The 18,535-nt window shown below is 45.0% G+C and overlaps 1 protein-coding gene across 1 annotated transcript in view; it reads left to right on the top strand.

Moving 5' to 3' along the window:
• The window catches only part of NAA25 (N-alpha-acetyltransferase 25, NatB auxiliary subunit), an 893,576-nt gene that overhangs the window by 699,228 nt on the left and 175,813 nt on the right, over positions 1–18,535 (top strand). The window contains exons 20-21 of the mRNA XM_086943077.1: positions 14,356–14,421; positions 14,544–14,641. Coding sequence (XP_086799203.1) covers positions 14,356–14,421; positions 14,544–14,641 — 164 coding nt within the window. The remainder of the gene's footprint in view (positions 1–14,355; positions 14,422–14,543; positions 14,642–18,535) is intronic.

The following is an 18,535-nucleotide window of genomic DNA, read 5'->3' as shown; positions in this document are numbered from 1 at the left end:
AAGTGACAAAACGGCATTTCAAAATTGTTCATGTGCAGGAAGTGGGAACTTCCTGCACATAAACAATCTTCCCCTGCACGCAGACACCCTTGCACTATGGTGCCTGCATTGGCACTGCACTGTTAAGTTTAGCACCAGTGAAGGGAGAAACACAAGGCTGCACCATATTCTTGTAAATATGGTGCAGCCCTGTGTTTCTGAAGTGGTGAAGCATGTTGCTAAGCCAAGGAGGTTAACGACATGCTCCGCCAATTCGATTGTAAATATCCCCTTAGTATTTTATATTGAAAGAAATTGCAAAAAAAATAAAACTTTTGAATGGTTGCTTTTATTTCGCAGTACGAGGCTCCCGCCAGGGCCAGACTAGAAACCCAAAGCAGCCCTGGCAAATGTTCTCATACCAGTCCCTATGTGGTGCACACCGAGTGCAGTGACTGAGCCCGACCAATACAAAGGGGGCTTTGGGAGGCTCCCCTCCAAAAAAAATGTAGGAAACAATGGTGCAGTCTAAACAACATTTATAATTATATAATGAATTGTATTAGCTTTTAAAGAATAGTAAATGAAGACCTAACTGCGCATTAGGATACCTCAATCTTTGTTGGGGTTCTTCAATGATTACCTTATTATCACCCTCCAACAGGGCCTCTCATCTCTCCATAGCCCCTCTGTCACATGTATTTCATTTGTTTTATAGGATCTCATACCATTGTAGGATGTCAAAGCACTTTACATCACACACATATAGACAATGAATCGTACGTGAAAATCAGTGTATAGAAAATGTTACATAAGGCAAAGGGGACTGCAAGGTTTAAGATTCACATATCATTCATACTGCTAGGCATTTTTAAAGAGTGTTTGGTCTGGTGAAGCACAAACTAAGGATTCAGAACATAACACAGAAGTTTGCATTGACTTGAACATTAAAAATGAATTCCACCCATATAAACCTTTTTAACAGCATCCAGATAATTATAGACTGGGGAAAAACATAAGTTACTAACTTGTACCATGCAGTTTGCAAGCAGGTCTTTGATGAGCGTTTATAGGTCACTGTGCTAGATTACGATTGCTCCTTATGAATTGCACAGTAACAAAACAATTTCTGTGACAAAAGCAGAAACCCACTGACCTATTCACATAAAATACTGTTTTTTAAAATGCATAGAACACGTTCTTTGCAGTAGGCATATTAACCCTCTGTGCTACATTAGATAAGTCAAAGCTGCCACTGGGCAAAACTCTCAACTCTCTCCAGCAGATACATTAATCACTGGCATTTTCATGACACATTAATTGTTGCTCAAACTGCTAATTTTACCGGGAACTATGAAGTGCTTTTCAAACTTCTGCCTGGGGACCCCCTGGGAATGTGCCGGACCCCTGGGGGTCTGCGGACCACAGTTTGGGAAACACTGGTCTAGACGATTGGTTGCTATTGGCCTCCTATAAGCCAAACTTCAAGTGATGATGCGTTGGGTTCGTGGTCTGGCTCCAACCTTAAGACTGGCACACAGACATGATTTACTGCAACACACAATCGGGTATGTATAGCAATCTGCTCCCACCCCAGAGCTGACCCAGGCAGTTCAGGGGCTCATATCAAACCTACCAAATAGGTAAAGAGACAGGAGAAACAGAAAATGGTACCAAACTCTCTGCTGAGAATGATATATTTATATAATTTAATTGTGGGAATAAGTGTCATATATGAGCTTAGAAATATGATATTCAATTCAAATCCCCTCCTACCAGGAAGGGAGTGCCCTGGGGAATATCGCTGAGAGCGACCGAACTTTCATCAGTGGTCTGTGACTCCTGTGTATTGCTACAGGTCCATCAGCCTCATCGATGTACCCCAGAAAATATTTGGCAGGCTGATACTTGATTGCCTCCAAAATTGGATTGAGGAATTCGCCATCTTGAGTCCCTACCAGGCTGGGTTCAGAAGGGGGGTCTCAACCACGGACCAGATCTTCTGTCTGAATCTTTTGTTCTGGAAGACTGCGGCAATCGAGGGCGGCAGCTTGTACACGGTTTTCGTGGACTTGCGAGCAGCCTTTGATTTAGTGCCAAGAGACAGATTATGGACCGTCTTGGCGGAGTTAGGGCTCCCGGCCGACATTCTGTCAATCCTCATAAGACTACACCAGGGGAACTTCGCTCGGGTCAGGTGCGGCAGAAGCGGGGCACTTTCTGGAAGATTCCCCGTTGACAGAGGGGTAAGACAGGGCTGTGTGCTTGCACCGACCCTGTTCTGCCTCTTTGTCAACGGGGTAATCAACCACTTGAATAGGTTGGGTGACATTGACGCTCCCAAACTTAACGGTAGCAGGGTGCCCGCTATTATGTTTGCGGACGACACCCTGCTGTTGTCTAAGTCCCCTATGGGTATACAGCGGGTCCTGGACGGGTTTTCGACTTTTTGTGTACAGTGTGGGCTAGAGATCAACGCCCTGAAAACCAAATATATGATCTTCAACCCCCCCTCCTCAACTCTCCCAAATCCTACCATAGGGCCACTGAAATTGGAGAGGGTCCTCACGTTCGAATACCTGGGGGTAACCATCAACCAGAACATGACATGGGACTCTCATCGGACCAAGGCCAATATGAAACTGATTCAGCTAACGGGTCGCATCTGTAGGATGGTCGACCTACAAGCCTTTTGGTCCCCTCCTCCAAATCTACAAATTGCAGGCAAGAGGGGCAGTTACCTACAGTGGATAATTATGGGTCACACAATTGCCCAGAACTTGCAGATTAGTGAGAACAACTTCATTAGGCAGATGGCAGCTCCACCACCTAGCACCCCCCTTCTCCCGCTGAGACTAGACTTGGGTCTCAGACCTATTACAGAAGAGCTGGGACTAAAACCTTTAATTTTTTGGCATAGAATATGGAGCACGCCAGAACTAACGAACTATAGGGCTGAGCTCGAAGAGATCCTGCGCCTACCTAATGTTACACAAATCCCATGACTGAGATACATTAAACAAACATGCGAGACACTAGGAAGACCTGAACTATGGCTTGATCCAGGAAATGAATGCTGTAGGATCCCACGCAAACTTCTTTCGAGGGATTTCTACGAGCAAAAGTTATCTGTCTCAATTGAGAGTACACGTGAGGGGTCTTTAACAAATGTGTTTATTAAATCTAAAGACTCATACCACCTAGAGCTTGTCCTTGATGGCATCAGCCCCATTCTGACCAGAAAACTATTTATGCAGTGGCGATATGGCACTCTTCCTTTCAGGGCATTTACGGATCGTTGGGCCAAGTCCCAGCCCCCAACACAGTGCTCAGCATGCCTACATCCCCAGGAAAATGACCTGCACATTATATTTTTCTGTAATGCTTACCAAAGATCTAGGAAATTCTGGCTTGTCCCACTCCTTAAAAACCTTGGTTTAAGGCACTACCTCCCAGCTTACAGAATACTAAAGGCAGAACTATCCCCCCCAATTGTGTTTGCAGTGGCAACATTTTTAACAGCAATGTGGCATACCCGTAACCGCTGTATTAAATCAGATACAGACAAATGAATTGTTTTGTTGGGTTCTAAATGTAATGTATTGTAACTGATTTTAAACAGGCTAACTGTATTGCTTTTAAACTCTGTTATATTTGACATTATTTTAACCTATTTTAAACTTCTGTACTCTTTTATGACTAAACAGATCGAAATAAAGATTGAAATGAATGAAAAGATATGGTAGTTCTAAAGATCATGGTGTGTAAGTTTGTATGGAAATAGATGACTCACTACAACTTGACAGGATTGTCTCGTCTTTACAGTAATTCAATGTTACTACTATTGTAAAACTCAATACAATTACTGTTTCTTTCCTAGCCTCCTCATATTTTGCCATGGTCTTAAATCGGTATCACAGTTGGATATATTCATGACTAGTTTTATGCGGATGTGTATATGGGTACACCCTGTTGAAATGCCTACCGCCTAATTTTTTTCAATAAAAAAATATCTTAACTTGCCTTACAGTATTTTAATGAGTCAACAGTTTTCTCTCTGGTTTATTACTGTGTGTCTGGCTAGGCAACCTATTTTTCAGTGGTTGTTCCTTGTGAATTTCAGTGGTGTTTTATAAACTTGTGCTTATCGGTGTTTATGCAGCTGCCTAGCTCCCCAAATAGACTGTTTTTCAATTTTTTATAAAACATTTTTGCAGTTATTGTTATGAAGCTCATATCTAATTTAAAGGAGAAGTATTGCAGGGTAGGTAGTGTCTTCCTATTGGTAGTGTCGAATGGGCTAATTTAAGATTGTTTTGAAGCATAGAAAGTGTGTGTATTGCACTCTGACTCACATCTCATTACCCTGTTTTACATCTTATTACCTCACACTTACTCAGTGAGGACTCGATCTGTTTACAGGACTGTTAGTTCAAGATAGCACTCTTCACTTTTATAATCTATTGTTTTAATAAACAAATACCTGGATACATTTAGAGGCATTCACCAACTCCTTACTGAATATTACAACATTGTGGGGGTCGTCAACCATGCCGACAGCATAGAATATCGTTAAACCTTTGTGAATTGCACCAGATGAATGTATAGCCCTTAATTTTAACGCACCTAAAACTTGATGCTGTCAAGCATACTCATCACTGATTTTCGGCACCCTTTGCCTGACTACATTAAGGTGGTACTGGTGGGTACATTTATAGATGACAAATGTCCCCATGACAAATGGCTCACTTTAAGTCAATTGTGACCTTTTAACAGACATGGCATTGTATTCTGGGACTTGACATGTTTCTGTTAACAATGGTAACATACTTTTGTTGGTTTGTGGAAAGTCTTGTCATGTTTTCGCCACTATCCCATGTGCATGGTGATGACACTCTTTACACAGAAACCAGTCTCTACAACTTGCCTTGAATGTTTAAAGCCTTCTGTGTTTGTTGACCTACCATAAATACTGACTTGTTAGAAAAAGAGTGTATCAACGGATTTTACCCATTCTGTGTTTGTGGGTAAATGTGATACTACATGTTGGCCTAGATTCTTATGAACCAACAATTTCAAAAATCAGTGAAAGAATTAAACACTGCCAAAAGATAACATATTAATATGTCCAGAGTCTCTACAGTGCACATAATAATTAGATCAGACCTAAAACATGATTTTAACCATGCACCAATAATTCAAGCACACACAACTTTAAAGGGAGAAGGAACATTATTTTAGTTACATCCCTAAACAACAAAGCCCAAGCACAACAATCATTGACCAGTTTTTCTTGCTTCTATCTTGTACAGCAAAGTTACATTTTGTTGTCCCATTCAGGAAGAAATAAAAGTGAGTGGCATTTTAGTTGGTGGTTATGCAGGTGGTTATCAATGTTTACACTGTTTGACATAGTATTGCTGAGCAAAACGCCAATAGGACTACAAAGAGCACTAAATAAATTAGTAGCTTATTTGAAACAGGAAGGTTTGGACCTAAACAAAGAAACAAAGAAAAAACAAAAGTGGTCCGCCTAGTGGACCCCAAAAAACTTAGGTACACATGGATGGCGAACGGGGCAAAGGTGGAAGAACAAGGGTCTTACAAGTACCTCGGAATTATAATATCTCAGGGAGCAAAACAAATGAAGCACAAAACAGCAATACGTGCAAAAGCTCAAGCCCTGATTTTCGCTTACCGCTTACTAAATGCAAAAATGGATTGCCCAAATTATAAGAATCTGTTGAAAGTCATGTCCGCCCAAATTTTGCCCACTCTGTCCTATGGTCTGGTCACCTGGTATGGCAAGGAAGCCGACGTACTAAATGGTCTACAAACTAAAATCTATAAAGCTGTTTTTAATCTCCCAAAATGTGCCTCAGCTTCGCAAGTTAGGCTCGAATTTGGTCTGCACAACCAGAAATACAGGCGCATGAGCGGCTTCGTAAAACTGTGCAACAAACTCTGATCTACAGACCCAGATTCAATGGACTGGCTAAGCTGGGAAGAAATAAAAAATCAAGGGGAGTCCGGAACCCCGTGCACCTGGAGAAAGTACTTGAAAGTCTGTCTGAAAGAGCTGGAGTTGGAAGCAGCATGGGAAGCCGGGATGGACAAAGTAAGCTTAAGTAGATAGGCCAACATGGCAGCTAAAAAGAAATCTGTTCAAGAAGATAAAGGTACATTTATAAAACGGCGACACGGCTGGTTTATTATAAATTCCTTCACAGCAGGAAAACCACATGCTTATTTATCTTCCCATTTCAACAAGCATCTAAAAAGAGCTTTTATGGACTATAGGATGGGTATGCACATTTCGAAGGACCTACTGCCCTCCTGGAAAGGAGCCCACCAGACCAAGCAATGCCGATTATGCTGGTACAAATCTGAATCTTTAGTCGATTTTTGTGCGTCTGTCCGGTACTTATGGCACAGAGGCAAAGACTTCTGAAATCCATCTTTAATGAGCTAAAGATCCGTTCCTGCAGACAAGTTGTAACAAGTTGGCTGGGAGGGAGTTCTATCATCATGGCGTGCAGAGGAACTAAGTTTCTGGCAGAGGGGAAAAAATGTTTGCCCCAAGCTGAACAGGGGGTTGCCCAAGAGGCAGGACACTAGGCCGCCCTAAGGCCAAGGATTGTAAAAGCTTGCAGGAATTTGTAAAATCAATCCGAGAACTTAGGATAGGGGGAGTATCTCTGGAAGAAAGTTTTTTTTTAAACATAATTTTACATTATTTCCTAACTGGGGAGGAGAAACTATTTTAGCAGAATGTATTCAATTTCGAACTAAAAATTTTTTATTAGGTGTAAATTGTAATAATTGTAATTAATTATGCAATAAATCTTTCTGACTTGACAATGTTTACACTGAGGGCTGTTTCCCCTTCAGTGGGGTTTTATACGTTATTTGAGATGAGGCCTTCTAATTTCAGATTCCTCACCTTTTGAATACTCCTTAGGCGTTGGAATGGATTCAGAAACATTTGCGCAGTACCTTTGTGAGCCATTAGGTGGTGCCGTGCAACTTTACACTGATAAGCAGAGCCTGCGTAGGTTCCACCCTGGCGTACTGATACCAGTTTCTTTTTTTTCAGCACCACCCGACGCGAATCCAGAGCTACCTCTCAAGACACCCATTTACCTTAAATTTGAGAATCCATTGTGCAAGCAAAATGTTCCTCCCCCCCCATACCCCTTTCCAGGACAACAGGTTTTAAACCCTGTAAAGACCGTCACAAATAAATGTCAATGACAGATCCTCATCAGGTTTACCTGTGGCCGAGTACCAACTTCAAGGCCTGCAGTGACAGCGCATCGATGAACCCAAAGGCCGTACAAGACTGCGAAGCTAGTGCCAAGCAGTGGAAGTCTATGCGACGAGACCGGTCCAAGTTAAAGGGTCTGTCTATGTCCTGCTCTCAGTCCAGAAGTCGCAGGAGTTGTTCCTGAGGTCTGTCATTGTCACGCTTCAAGTCTTCGTGTTCGGAAAAAACACAAAATCAAAGTTGGACAAAGCCCTTTTCTGCATTTAACTTACCCCTGATAAGGCGCAAGGATTTCACCATTTCTCTCTATTTTGCTCCTAAAGTCGATTAACAGCTGAGACTATCCCCCAGCTTGTCCCGCCTCAGCAGTTTTCCAGAGCTGTCTGCGACACTGAAGCAGGTTGAAGAGTTCTGCAACGTCATGCTCCGACTCTTCAGATCCTTACCGACTCCCTCTGTTGCACAATTGGGCCCCCAGGCACTGAGGGTGGCCTCCGACTGGGGTACTGTTGTCTAGTTCGCCTATCAATGGACCCTCAAATACACCACTGAACCATCTCTGCATCCCCTTTTAGCAATGCTGGTGCGTTCCACACCGACTCTATTGACACTGGAGAACAAAGTTCCCGTTGTGTTCTGTAACTCGGCGCCTTTACAACCTCAAGTGAGGTTATGCTTGGCTTGTGTTGTCATACCATGAGGAAAATTAATAAGATTTACCTACACGAATCCAGTGGCCTTGATACTTTCCCTGAGTTGAGATTCTGCTCAGCCCCTGGTCCTGCCACTGAGTAGAGCATTTCATATGTAGAGTAGCCGAAATTCCTGGACTCCAGCTTCCCACCTTCGAGGTCAAAACATATGTCTTGAGAGATGTACTCTGGCTCGGTCAAACATCCACTGACTCGCAATCCTGCCCTTCAGTACTGTTCCTACAAATAAACTTTTGGAAGCTTGGGCCAAACATTGCTCTGGCCCCCCAGGTAGTCGGCTGATTGTGAGGCACCATGCCCTGCCTATGACAACTCTGCTTTTTTGTCTCAGCGCACCTCCTCTAAGTTTTGATGGTGCAGGCATCTACAAGGCAAACTAACATGAATGCCTTACATGATTACTCTCCCTGATTTGTGATTGTCGAAGCCGTATGGTTCTACCGACTACAATAAAATTAGACAGTGGTACAGTTAAAAGGTGCATTTTACTCTAATGCGATCCCAAGTACAGGCATAAGACATAAACGGCTGAGACAACCACAACCCAACGTGCTCTTCAGGAAATGCAGAAAAAACGCTTTGTATCAAAAATCTACTAAATAGCAAAAACATGTATGTAAAGGATAAGAAAAAGAAAAGTATTGAAAATAACTGGCAAAACATATACTGCTATATTTAAAAAAGAATCCATCAATAAAAAAAACAAGAACCTGGAGGTGGGCTTTCGGTATCTTCCAGTGCCAAAAACACTATTGAATAGGGCGCTCTGGAGTGGCGTACTGGCACCAGAGAAAATCACTGTGCCAAAGTTTCCTAAAGGTGAGGTTGTAGTACATCAAACATGAGAATTGACTGACTTTGTAGTAGTTGTCATTTATTTGTATCGCTTTATAAGATTAGCAGCCAATAAAATACTATTAGAGCATACAAAACTAGCCATGAATGGAAGTTAGTGCAAATTGCAAAGAATGGGTAGACATGATCAGATTTGCTATTCCCTGCTTCAAGTCTGGGTGTAGAATAACCTTCATTATGGTAAGCTATGTTAAGGGCTGGACTGTTCTTATTGGAGCAGGCTCAAGACTGATTTGGTATGGTATGCAAAATAATGATGCACTGAAATAAGTCAGAGTAATTACCAGTGGTTGAGATTAATTCAAGCATTCCAACACTTTCGTTTTTGTATACTTCAGTGCAACAGGTATGCCCAGACATGGACTCTGTGCTCACTGTGCCGCTGGAATCAAGCTGCACCCGACTGAGAGGCCCCAATTATGGCAAAACCGTTTAGGTTGCTTGTGTTCTGGTTCAGTGTGGCACTGTCTTGACCATTTGGGCTGGACTGCCTCAAGACTGATTTGCATATGGTTGGGCCCAACCAAGGAGGCATTGTGTGCAAAGTAATGATTGACTGGGATGCAGCCCTGAATAATTACCAGTGGCTGAGATTAATTAAAGCATTACATCCAACCCTTTTTAGTATACTTCAGTGCAACGCCGTAAGTGCAACGGGTATGCCCATATGTGGGTCCCATGCTCACTGTGCCTATAGAGCCAAGCTGCACACGACAGACTAGCCCCGATCAGTGTGAAACCAGTCTCGGGCTGTTTGTGTTCTGGTTCAGGGTGGGCCTGGCCTGATATTTCAGGCTGGACTGTTCTGATTTCAGCAGGATCAAGACTAATTTTCATATGGCTGGGTTCAAACTTGACAAAGTGTAAAATGATGGTGGACTGGGATGCAGTTTTGAGTAATTATCAGTAGCCGAAATTAATTCAAGTATTTCATTCATCACTTTTGTTTACATGACTATAATATCTTCCATCTTCTACATACCTTATCCCCTGGCAGCCTAAGATTGCTGCAGTGTTTTCTGCTGCTTTCTAAACCCTCACATTAAACCGAAAAACACATGTAGGAGATGAGCTCATTCTTGTTCATCCTTTGGGGCTTTCTGAACCCCTCTTTAAACAAGTGTCCATACATCCAGAACTGGGCTGCTTGGACAGTTAAGTTTGTATGAGCTATTCCAACAGACATCTAAATACTTGTCCAGCATCTTCTCCTAGACATCAGAATAATGTCCAGTTTGTTCAATCAATCATTTGTTAAGCGCACTACATACCCGCGAGGGTCTCAAGGCGCCGGGGGGGGGGGGTTGGGGGAAGGGGAGGGGGGCTACTGAACGAACAGCCAGGTCTTGAGTATCCTCCGGAATGTCAGCAGGTCTTGGGTCTGTTGTAGGCTTAGTGGGAGGGTGTTCCTTGTCTTGGTGGCGAGGTGGGAGAAGGATCTCCCACCAGTGGTTGTTCTTCGGATGCGTGGCACAGTGGCGAGTGAGAGGTCGGCGGAGCGTAGCTGGCGGTTGGGGATGTAGAAGGAGAGCCGTCTGAGGTAGGCTGGGCCGGTCTTGTGGAGTGCCTTGTGTGCGTGGGTGAGGAGCTTGAAGGATATCCAGTGGAGGTTTCTCAGGTGGGGGGTGATTTGGCCATGGCGTGGTACGTCGAGGATCAGTCATGCCAAAGCGTTTTGGATGCATTGTAGTCGTTTGAGGTTGGTCGGGGCTCCAGCGGAGAGGGCGTTTCCGTAGCTGAGTCTGCTGCTGACGAGGGTCTGGGTGACTGTCATTCTTGTATCCGTCGGGATCCATCTGTAGATCTTGTGGAGCATGTGGAGGGTGTTGAAGCAGGAGGAGGAGACGCGTTGACTTGCTTGGTAATTGAGAGCGTTGAGTCGAGGATGAATCCCTGGTTGCATGCGTGGTTGGTGGGTGTCGGGGCTGCCCCCAGTGCCGTTGGTCACCAGGAGTCGTCCCAGGCTGAAGGGTTGGGGCCGAGGACCTCAGTCTTGTCCGAGTTCAGCTTCAGAACGCTGATCTTCATCCAGTTGGTGACGGACTTCATTCCTTCTTGGAGGTTAGCTTTGGCAGTGATGTGGTCCTTGGTGAGGCAGAGGATCAGCTGAGTGTCGTCGGCGTAGGAGATTATTTTGAGGTCGTGCTGTCGGGCCAAGTGTGTGAGCGGGGCATGTAAATGTTGAACAGCATCGGGCTAAGGGAGGATCCCTGGGGTACGCAGCAGATGATCTGAGGCTTTGGAACAGAATGGGGGGAAGCGGACGCTCTGGGTTCTGCCTGAGAGAAAGGAGGTGGTCCAATCCAGAGCCTTGTCTCGGATCCCTGCGGCGTGGAGGCGTGCGTGCGTGTAGTGTGCGGTGGCAGACTATGTCGAAGGCGGCAGAGAGGTGTAGGAGGATGAGTGCTGCGGTCTCGCTGTTGTTCAGCAGGGTCCTGATGTCATCGGTGGCGGCGATGAGGGCAGTCTCGGTGCTGCGATTTCTGCAGAACCCTGACTGGGAAGGGTCCAGGATTCTGTTGTCTTCGAGGTATCGGGTTAGCTGTCTGTTGACGGTTTTCTCAATGACCTTGGACCGGGAAGGGGAGCAGAGAGATGGGCCGGGAGTTCCTGAGGTCTCTTGGGTCTGCCTTAGGTTTTTTGAGTAGGGAGTTGATCTCGGCGTGTTTCCAGATCTCTGGGAAGGTCGCAGTCTCGAGGGAGAGATTGATGACGTTGCGCAGGTGGGGTGTGATGGAGCTGCTTGCTCTGTTGAAGATGTGGTGCGGGAATGGGTCTGACCGAGAGCCGGAGTGGATTGTGCGCATGGTCTTGATGTTGTCTTCGATGCTCACGCTGGCCCAGGCTATCAAGGGGTCGTGGTCGATGGTGTGCGGAGGGTCTGTTGTGTTGCTGTCTGTTGGGGCTGTCGGGGTATTGAAGCTGTTGTGGATGTCTGCTATCTTCCGGTGGAAGAAGGTGGCAAGGAAGTCGCACAGGGCTTGCAACAGCGGGATGTTGTTGGTGTTGGAGCTGGGGTTGGAGAGTTCTTGCACAATGTTGAAGAGCTCCTGCAATTGGTTGCATTGTTGTCGAGGCGGTCTTTGAAGGAGGTCCTCTGGTGGTTGCGGATGGCGTCCTTGTGTGCTGTGTGGCTGTCCGGAGTTTGTTCACTGTGCCATTTCTTCTCTAGCTTCTGGCAGGCTTGCTTGGAGGCTAGGAAATCCGGGGCGAACCAGCTGGCCCTCTTGCTGGTGTGTCTAGGCTGGGGGGGGAGGTTTCTTCAGCGGGGCGTGGGTGTTGGCACAGTCCTCTATCCAGCGTCTGAGGCTGTGGGCAGCGTCGTCGTTGTTGAAGGGTTCGGTGGGTGGGTTGAGAGCGAGGTTTGTTTGTAGTTGGTCTTCTGTGATATTGCTCCAGCAGTGGCGGGGAATCTGTTGGGTGCTGTGGTGTGTAGTGGGCTTCTGGAAAGCGAAGTGGATGCAGCGGTGGTCGATCCAGAGGAGTTCGGTGGTGTGGCTGCTGGAGACATGCAGGCTTGTGGCCGGCGGAGTGGGTGGGCGTTTTGATGAGTTGCTTCAGTCTGAGGTTGGCGAGGTTATCGATCAGGGTTGTGGGGTTGTGGTGTTCTCTTGAAGAGGGTAATATGATTCAATTACTTCTGTAGGTGTGGTACTGAAAGTAGTGGTTGTAAATGTTGCATTCCGTGAATTGAGTCAGACTGAATGCCCTTCCGAGGTTCAGAGGCTTGGTCTACAATCTAGGTTCACAATGCCTGTCCTCTTATGTCTTCTAGTATGGACATCGGAAGTGTAATGTGGGGGAGGTTAGTGGGTCTTATAAAGGGCAGTCTTTCTCTTCAAAATATAACGTGTGTCAGAAAGGAGGTTCTAACTGCTGCAGGATAAACATATTGGCCCAGTACTTGGCAAATCCAGAACTTTGTTACTCTGTGATACATCCACTTGAATGCAGTCAGCTCTGCAGAAAAAAATCCAATGCAAAATTCTTAAACTCCTGGTGATCAGTGATTTCTTGAGCCTGAATAATCTTTACCCTCCTTTCAAAGCCAGGTTCAGATTTGTGGTTAAATACTTTTCGTCCATCCATACTCATACATTCTGTCTATTGGTATTCTTTGTATTTAAAGTTCTTGTCCCCTAAAGCGGATTAGTCTACTGTAAGAACAAACTCACGATTTTTACCCAGGATGCACCCCCATTTCATAGCTCGAATTGCAAACTCCAGCAGAGAAATCACTTCACAGCCTGGACATTAGGAAGACTTTTGTTTTATTTGCATGGGAAAATACTTTTTGTTAATATTGTATAATATTTGTGGCTTATAGCGGAATATCCAGGAAATGCTAGGCTTCAAAAGGACATTGTCCACGTGGCTATCTACATGTATTCAAGTAAGGAACTAAAAGGTGGACGGAGCACGTCCTAGGGAAGCCCACCCCAACAGCACTATCAAAGAAGCATCTTTACTTCGTTCTTCTCAGTGTTGTACCGGTACCTGGAACTTCCTTTCTTCTAACCTCTGACTGCCTCTCAGTTGACTCGTAGATGACAACTGAGAAACTTATTGTCCTTTCACCAACTCTCGTCACTTTCGTTCTAGCTCTCAACTGCAGTTTTCCTGTTTCTGTGGTTACAGCTATTGTTAATACCCCCTATCTATCACATCTCTATAACATTTATTTTTAAATTCGCTGTATGTGACTGTGCTGTATAATCACACCTGGTCATAATGCCACTGTTAATATTTCTGGTTGGCTGTGGTTCCAGCTACTCCAAGTAATTCACACCAATCCATTTAATAATCTCAATCAGAATTATCTGTACAGTACCTTATACTGAATCTTTCCTTCCCATACAATTCCTCTTCCTCATATTAATACGGTTGATAAATTTACCCTACTCCTACCTCTGTTCCAGATCGCTGTATTCATCTCTGTGACTCGTCCATGTGAAGTAAATATATGAATAAATAGAACTGCATTGTTGGATTACAACCCATTGACATGTAGGCTGCCTGTTCAAATGTGTTGCAAACGCTGTTGCCCGAAATCCGATTTTCTAGGGGTGCTAGGATAGGGCAGACCCCCCCCCCCCCCTTCCACACACACAGTACATGAGCTATCTACTATTTTTAAAGGATATTGCTTGATAATGGATTGTAAGAGCAGGATTTTGGGGGGGAAAAAAATCATATCACTGTTTCACGGGTTCTTCAAAATTGGAATCCTTCCCAAATTGATAGACTGCTTACTCAATATCTGGATCTTCCTTAAAAGAAGGGAATTAATTCCAGCAGCATGTGACCGACATTCTTACTGAAAACTAATGTTGCAGGTATGTTTTCTTTTCGTCTTGGTTTATGACTAGGGAGATTTTACAGGGCATGAGACAAGCCATGACGTTGATGGTGCTCGAGAATCGTTTTTTTCAGGGCAATATCTGTTTTTAAAAAGTTGAATAACACTACTACCGTTTTATCAGACTGTGAAGACCTATTCCAACTGGGTGAGTGTTTTTGTAACTTTTTTGTTAATTCCAGATAGTTCAGCAGATGTCCAAGACAGACTAGTGAGAAGTTGGAAATCCTGTTTGCAGCAGTTGGAGGGTAAGGTGCATGCATTAAATCACAAGTTAAGTTGTGATTTAAAGCTTAAATCAAAGTTTTCTAAACTATGTTGAAACGAATATAATTTATAATATAGAATGTATTTTAACTTTACTTTTTAGAATTGTTCAACAATTGTAAAGGTGAATTGATGGAAATTCAGGATAGTCACTGTAGAGCACGACATACCTGCTTAGAAAACTTAGTCTTCTTTGTCGAGGTAAGTCTGTACTTTCTGCAACACATTTTATTTTGATCTTGAGTGCAAGTGTTTTTCCATCTCCTGTTGTGCATTCCTGACTAGAATAACAAGGCAACAGAGCATCTCCTTAACCTGCATTTACAGATAAAACTGTCATTTCACCAGTATTTGTCCTATGCCATTAGCAATAGCTGCTGAACGCCCATGTTCATCTTGATTGGAACTTTCTGGCACAGCTGCAATTACTTAAATGAATAATAATCTTAGTGCATGCTTTGCCAGAGAAGTTGTTTATCTTTTTGTCTTAAAGAAGACATATGAAATACCTTTCTTATGACCTTTTTATATCTCAGTTTTCCAAGTGCCATATTACAGAAACTTTGCACAGGTCCAATTGTTGCTGCCTTTGTAGCATGGAGTGTTGCAAACGTGGTTTGGACCTGAGTAAACCTCATTTAAATGGATTTCATGTTTCTTTGCTGCCTTCACATGAGGTAGAGAATATATATTCCACTTTTAAATTTAAAAAAATTGATTATCTTTCAGACAGTCATAAATCATTTTGTGCCATTTTCTAGAACATAAGTAACGAAAATGACAAATCGGTTTGGCTATGTATTCTAAAGCGTTAGTCTGGTCTACAATTCTTTTAAAACCTATTCATACATAAACTAAATTTCCTATAAACAATAATAGAAGTACTTATCCGATTAGCTTTAATCAAGTTTACATGGTAAATTGTGCAGAAGCACAGAAAGCTCCATTGTATATGATTTTCAGCCACCCATTAGGTTAAAGCAAAACAGATTTCGACCTGAAAATGATTATAATACAAGCAATGACAAAACTTTGTATAAACAGCACTATAGGATCATAGTTAATAACTTCAGATACATTTAGGTTCAGCATATTCAATTTCCAGAGTAGTTGTATGAACCAGTCCTGGATACATAACTATAGGTCCAGTTTATTCCATTACTGGTTCTTGCTAGATATTTTGTACAGGTGCTTCAGAGAGATGTTACCGCCGTTAAATGTAAACATACCCAAGCCCACCGTTATGTATAAAGATTTTGCTAGGCAATTTCCAAGATTGTTGAAAGGCTGAAAGAGGAAACCGAATAGCATGAGGACTGGAGCACACCTATTTTGTGTATTATCTACCAGTTTGGCATCTAATCATTCCATTTCTGGATTTAAATGTAACCTAAATTGAAAAATATCTTCAAAATATTTTGTTTCTAAGTGCCCCAAATGCCTCAGTTTACTCATGTACACCATATTAATTGGGTCTCCAATTGATTTGCTATAGTTCAAGCAACAATCAGTGCAAGTAATATGTAATTTAAATAATCTAGCAGGGTTCTAGTGGAATCTGTGTAATACCAGAAGTCTCACCTTATCAAGATATGACATAATTGTGGTGTGAAAATGATAATCTCATATCAAAGGGCACTTTGTTTGATTGATGGGAACTCGTACTTGTTTGTTCCAGCTCCCTTCCTCTTAATCTTCAGGTTAAGCTTAGGAAAAGATGACCCTAACAACATATAAACAATCGAAACAACATGCCCCTGGTGACTAACTGTGGGAGATCTGTATTCGCAAAGGTGTGCATTTAGAGAAAAACATCTTGAGTATCAAAAAGCTATAAAACGGAGGAGCCAAGCTCGCGACCGTGATGGCCGCACTGTAGCTCGGCTCCGCTAGCCTTCCTGCCCAACGCACAAATCCTGACACGTATCCTTCCCCGAGACGACATACTCGGGGAAAACTTGGAAAGACGAAGGAAAGCTTGTACTCACCATCTGTCCCGGGGCCTCCTGCAAGCTGCGGATCCGAAGTTACACCCCTGCTTGGTCTGGGGCCTCCGCGGCGTAGAGACCGGGGATTTGCCTGTTGAGGTTAGCCGGCGAGATGGTGTCGATGGCGGCCCCTGGTGGAGAGGAGAGGTCGCCTGGGAGAGGCCGTGGTGTGGTTATGCCGATGGCAACGGATCGGGCCCGGTCCAGCGGCCGGAGGGCCCCGTGGTGAGGTACAGCACGCAGTGGACGGGGGAAGACCGTGTAGGAGGCTCCCCTCTTTGTTGCCTTGTCCGGCCATCTTGAAGCCCTGCGCCCGGAGTCGGCGTGTGGCACCCGCGGGGCGGTGGCGCTGGCGGTCGCCCTTTTGGTGGCTCTCCTTTCTGCACCCAGGTTGCCATCCCTGGGGCTTGAGGGGGCTCCCGTGGTGGCCTTGCTTGAGAGCCCACTCCAGAAGTTGAGGCGCACGGGTACGCGGCTGGATCTGCAAAATGGCAGCCGGCGCCCTGAGTCACGGACTGAACCGGAGCGGCGAACTCGAATCACTGAAGTGTACGGAGGTCTAGTCATGTGAGCGGGAGCCCACGCTTGGCGATGTTCTTGACGCCTTAAAGACTTTATGATCGACCCTGGCCCTCAACGCCCTTGTGATGGATAGAAGGACGACCGCCATTGCTGTCGGGCCGTCCCTCGTGGACGCGGCTCGGTTCAGAGTGTGTGCTATTTCGTCCTCCTCTGTTGCCGGGAAGAGTGCTGTCATTGTGCATCGACAGGACTGTACTCCAGCGGCCCCGGATTCCGGGGTCGCCTTGATCGTGGCGGGGCGCGGGCGTGGACACTGTGTCGGGGCCCGTTCCTGCTCGACTGATAGGGGAACAACGTAGTTTGCCGATTCGAACTGCCCCGGCGAGACCCCAGTGTTATCCTGCAGATACGACTCTACTTTCCTGGGCGGTGAGACTTTACCCACACTGTTGGTTGTGCCCGTTGTCGTTGCTGAAACGCCTAGACTGGCGCACAATGTTCTTGCCTGGCCGCTGGTTGCTGGAGTCCTCTGGTTTTCTCCCATGGTCTGTCCTGTTTCTACCATACGGCCTCACCACTTTGATTAGTTTGCTGCCCACTACTCTGCCACGCGCGGTAGTGATGGCTAGGAAAAGACTGGGGTGAGCCGGTTCTGGACCCGGAGGACTGATGGTTGGTGGATGGAGATGAGGAGTGCCCTCAACCCTGATACTATGGACGATTCCTTTGATGGTTTATGATACCCGAGACTATGTCGATTTCGTTTTGAGGTCGCATTAATGTGTGTTATGGCGGGGGTTAGGGGCCGAATGGTTCGATTGATGGCTCTTCTCTCCCCTTGGTTCTTCTTCCTCTTTTTTGTCTCTTTTGTTTCTTTTCCCTCTCTCTAACTTTTCCTATATTTTGGGTCTCCTATTTAGGGCGACAGGCACGCTGCTGGGGGGGGTAGGCCGTAGCCTTATGCAGGGGTGCAGGGTGGGGGTGGGTGGGTTGGGGTCTTTTTCTGACTGTTTTTTTTTTTTTAATTTCTACGGCTTTTGTGTCCTTTTCTTAGGACGCCGTGTCTGTGCGTGTTTCCCACGGTGGGATTGCTCGTGGGGGGGGGGGCTGAGGTTTTCTTACTTTATACGACATTGCTTGCATAGATATCCTGACTTAATAATAATAATAATAATAATAGGGGCATTTGTAGAGCGCTGAGTTACGCGCACCGGCGTGTCCCCGCGCTGACAGTGAGAAAACATAAGACCGGGAAAACAGTGCTGGCAGGTCCGTAGTTAAAAGCCCAGCGCGACCGCTGATTAAAACCAGTACCTGCGCGCAAAGCAGCTGTAAGCCCTGCCACTGCTTACTCACCGCCCCACCCCAAGAACGTGGTCCCCAGTCACTTTGCTCGCCTCTATCGCTGTGGGGGCGCGTACAGCAGCACGGCGTTCCTTCTTTTCCTTCTCTTTTTAGCATTCCCCCCCCCCCCCCTTTTTTCTTATCTTCTGGGTCAGTATAAAGAATGACTGTATCTCCTTGTACCGTTCTGGTTATTCAGTTAGGTATGAGTATGAAAATGTTGTGGTCTGTGTGGACGTAG

The sequence above is a fragment of the Lissotriton vulgaris genome, chromosome 11 (genome assembly GCF_964263255.1).
Source record: "Lissotriton vulgaris chromosome 11, aLisVul1.2, whole genome shotgun sequence".
Lineage (NCBI taxonomy): Eukaryota > Metazoa > Chordata > Amphibia > Caudata > Salamandridae > Lissotriton > Lissotriton vulgaris.
This window is presented reverse-complemented; position numbering and strand designations above follow the sequence as displayed.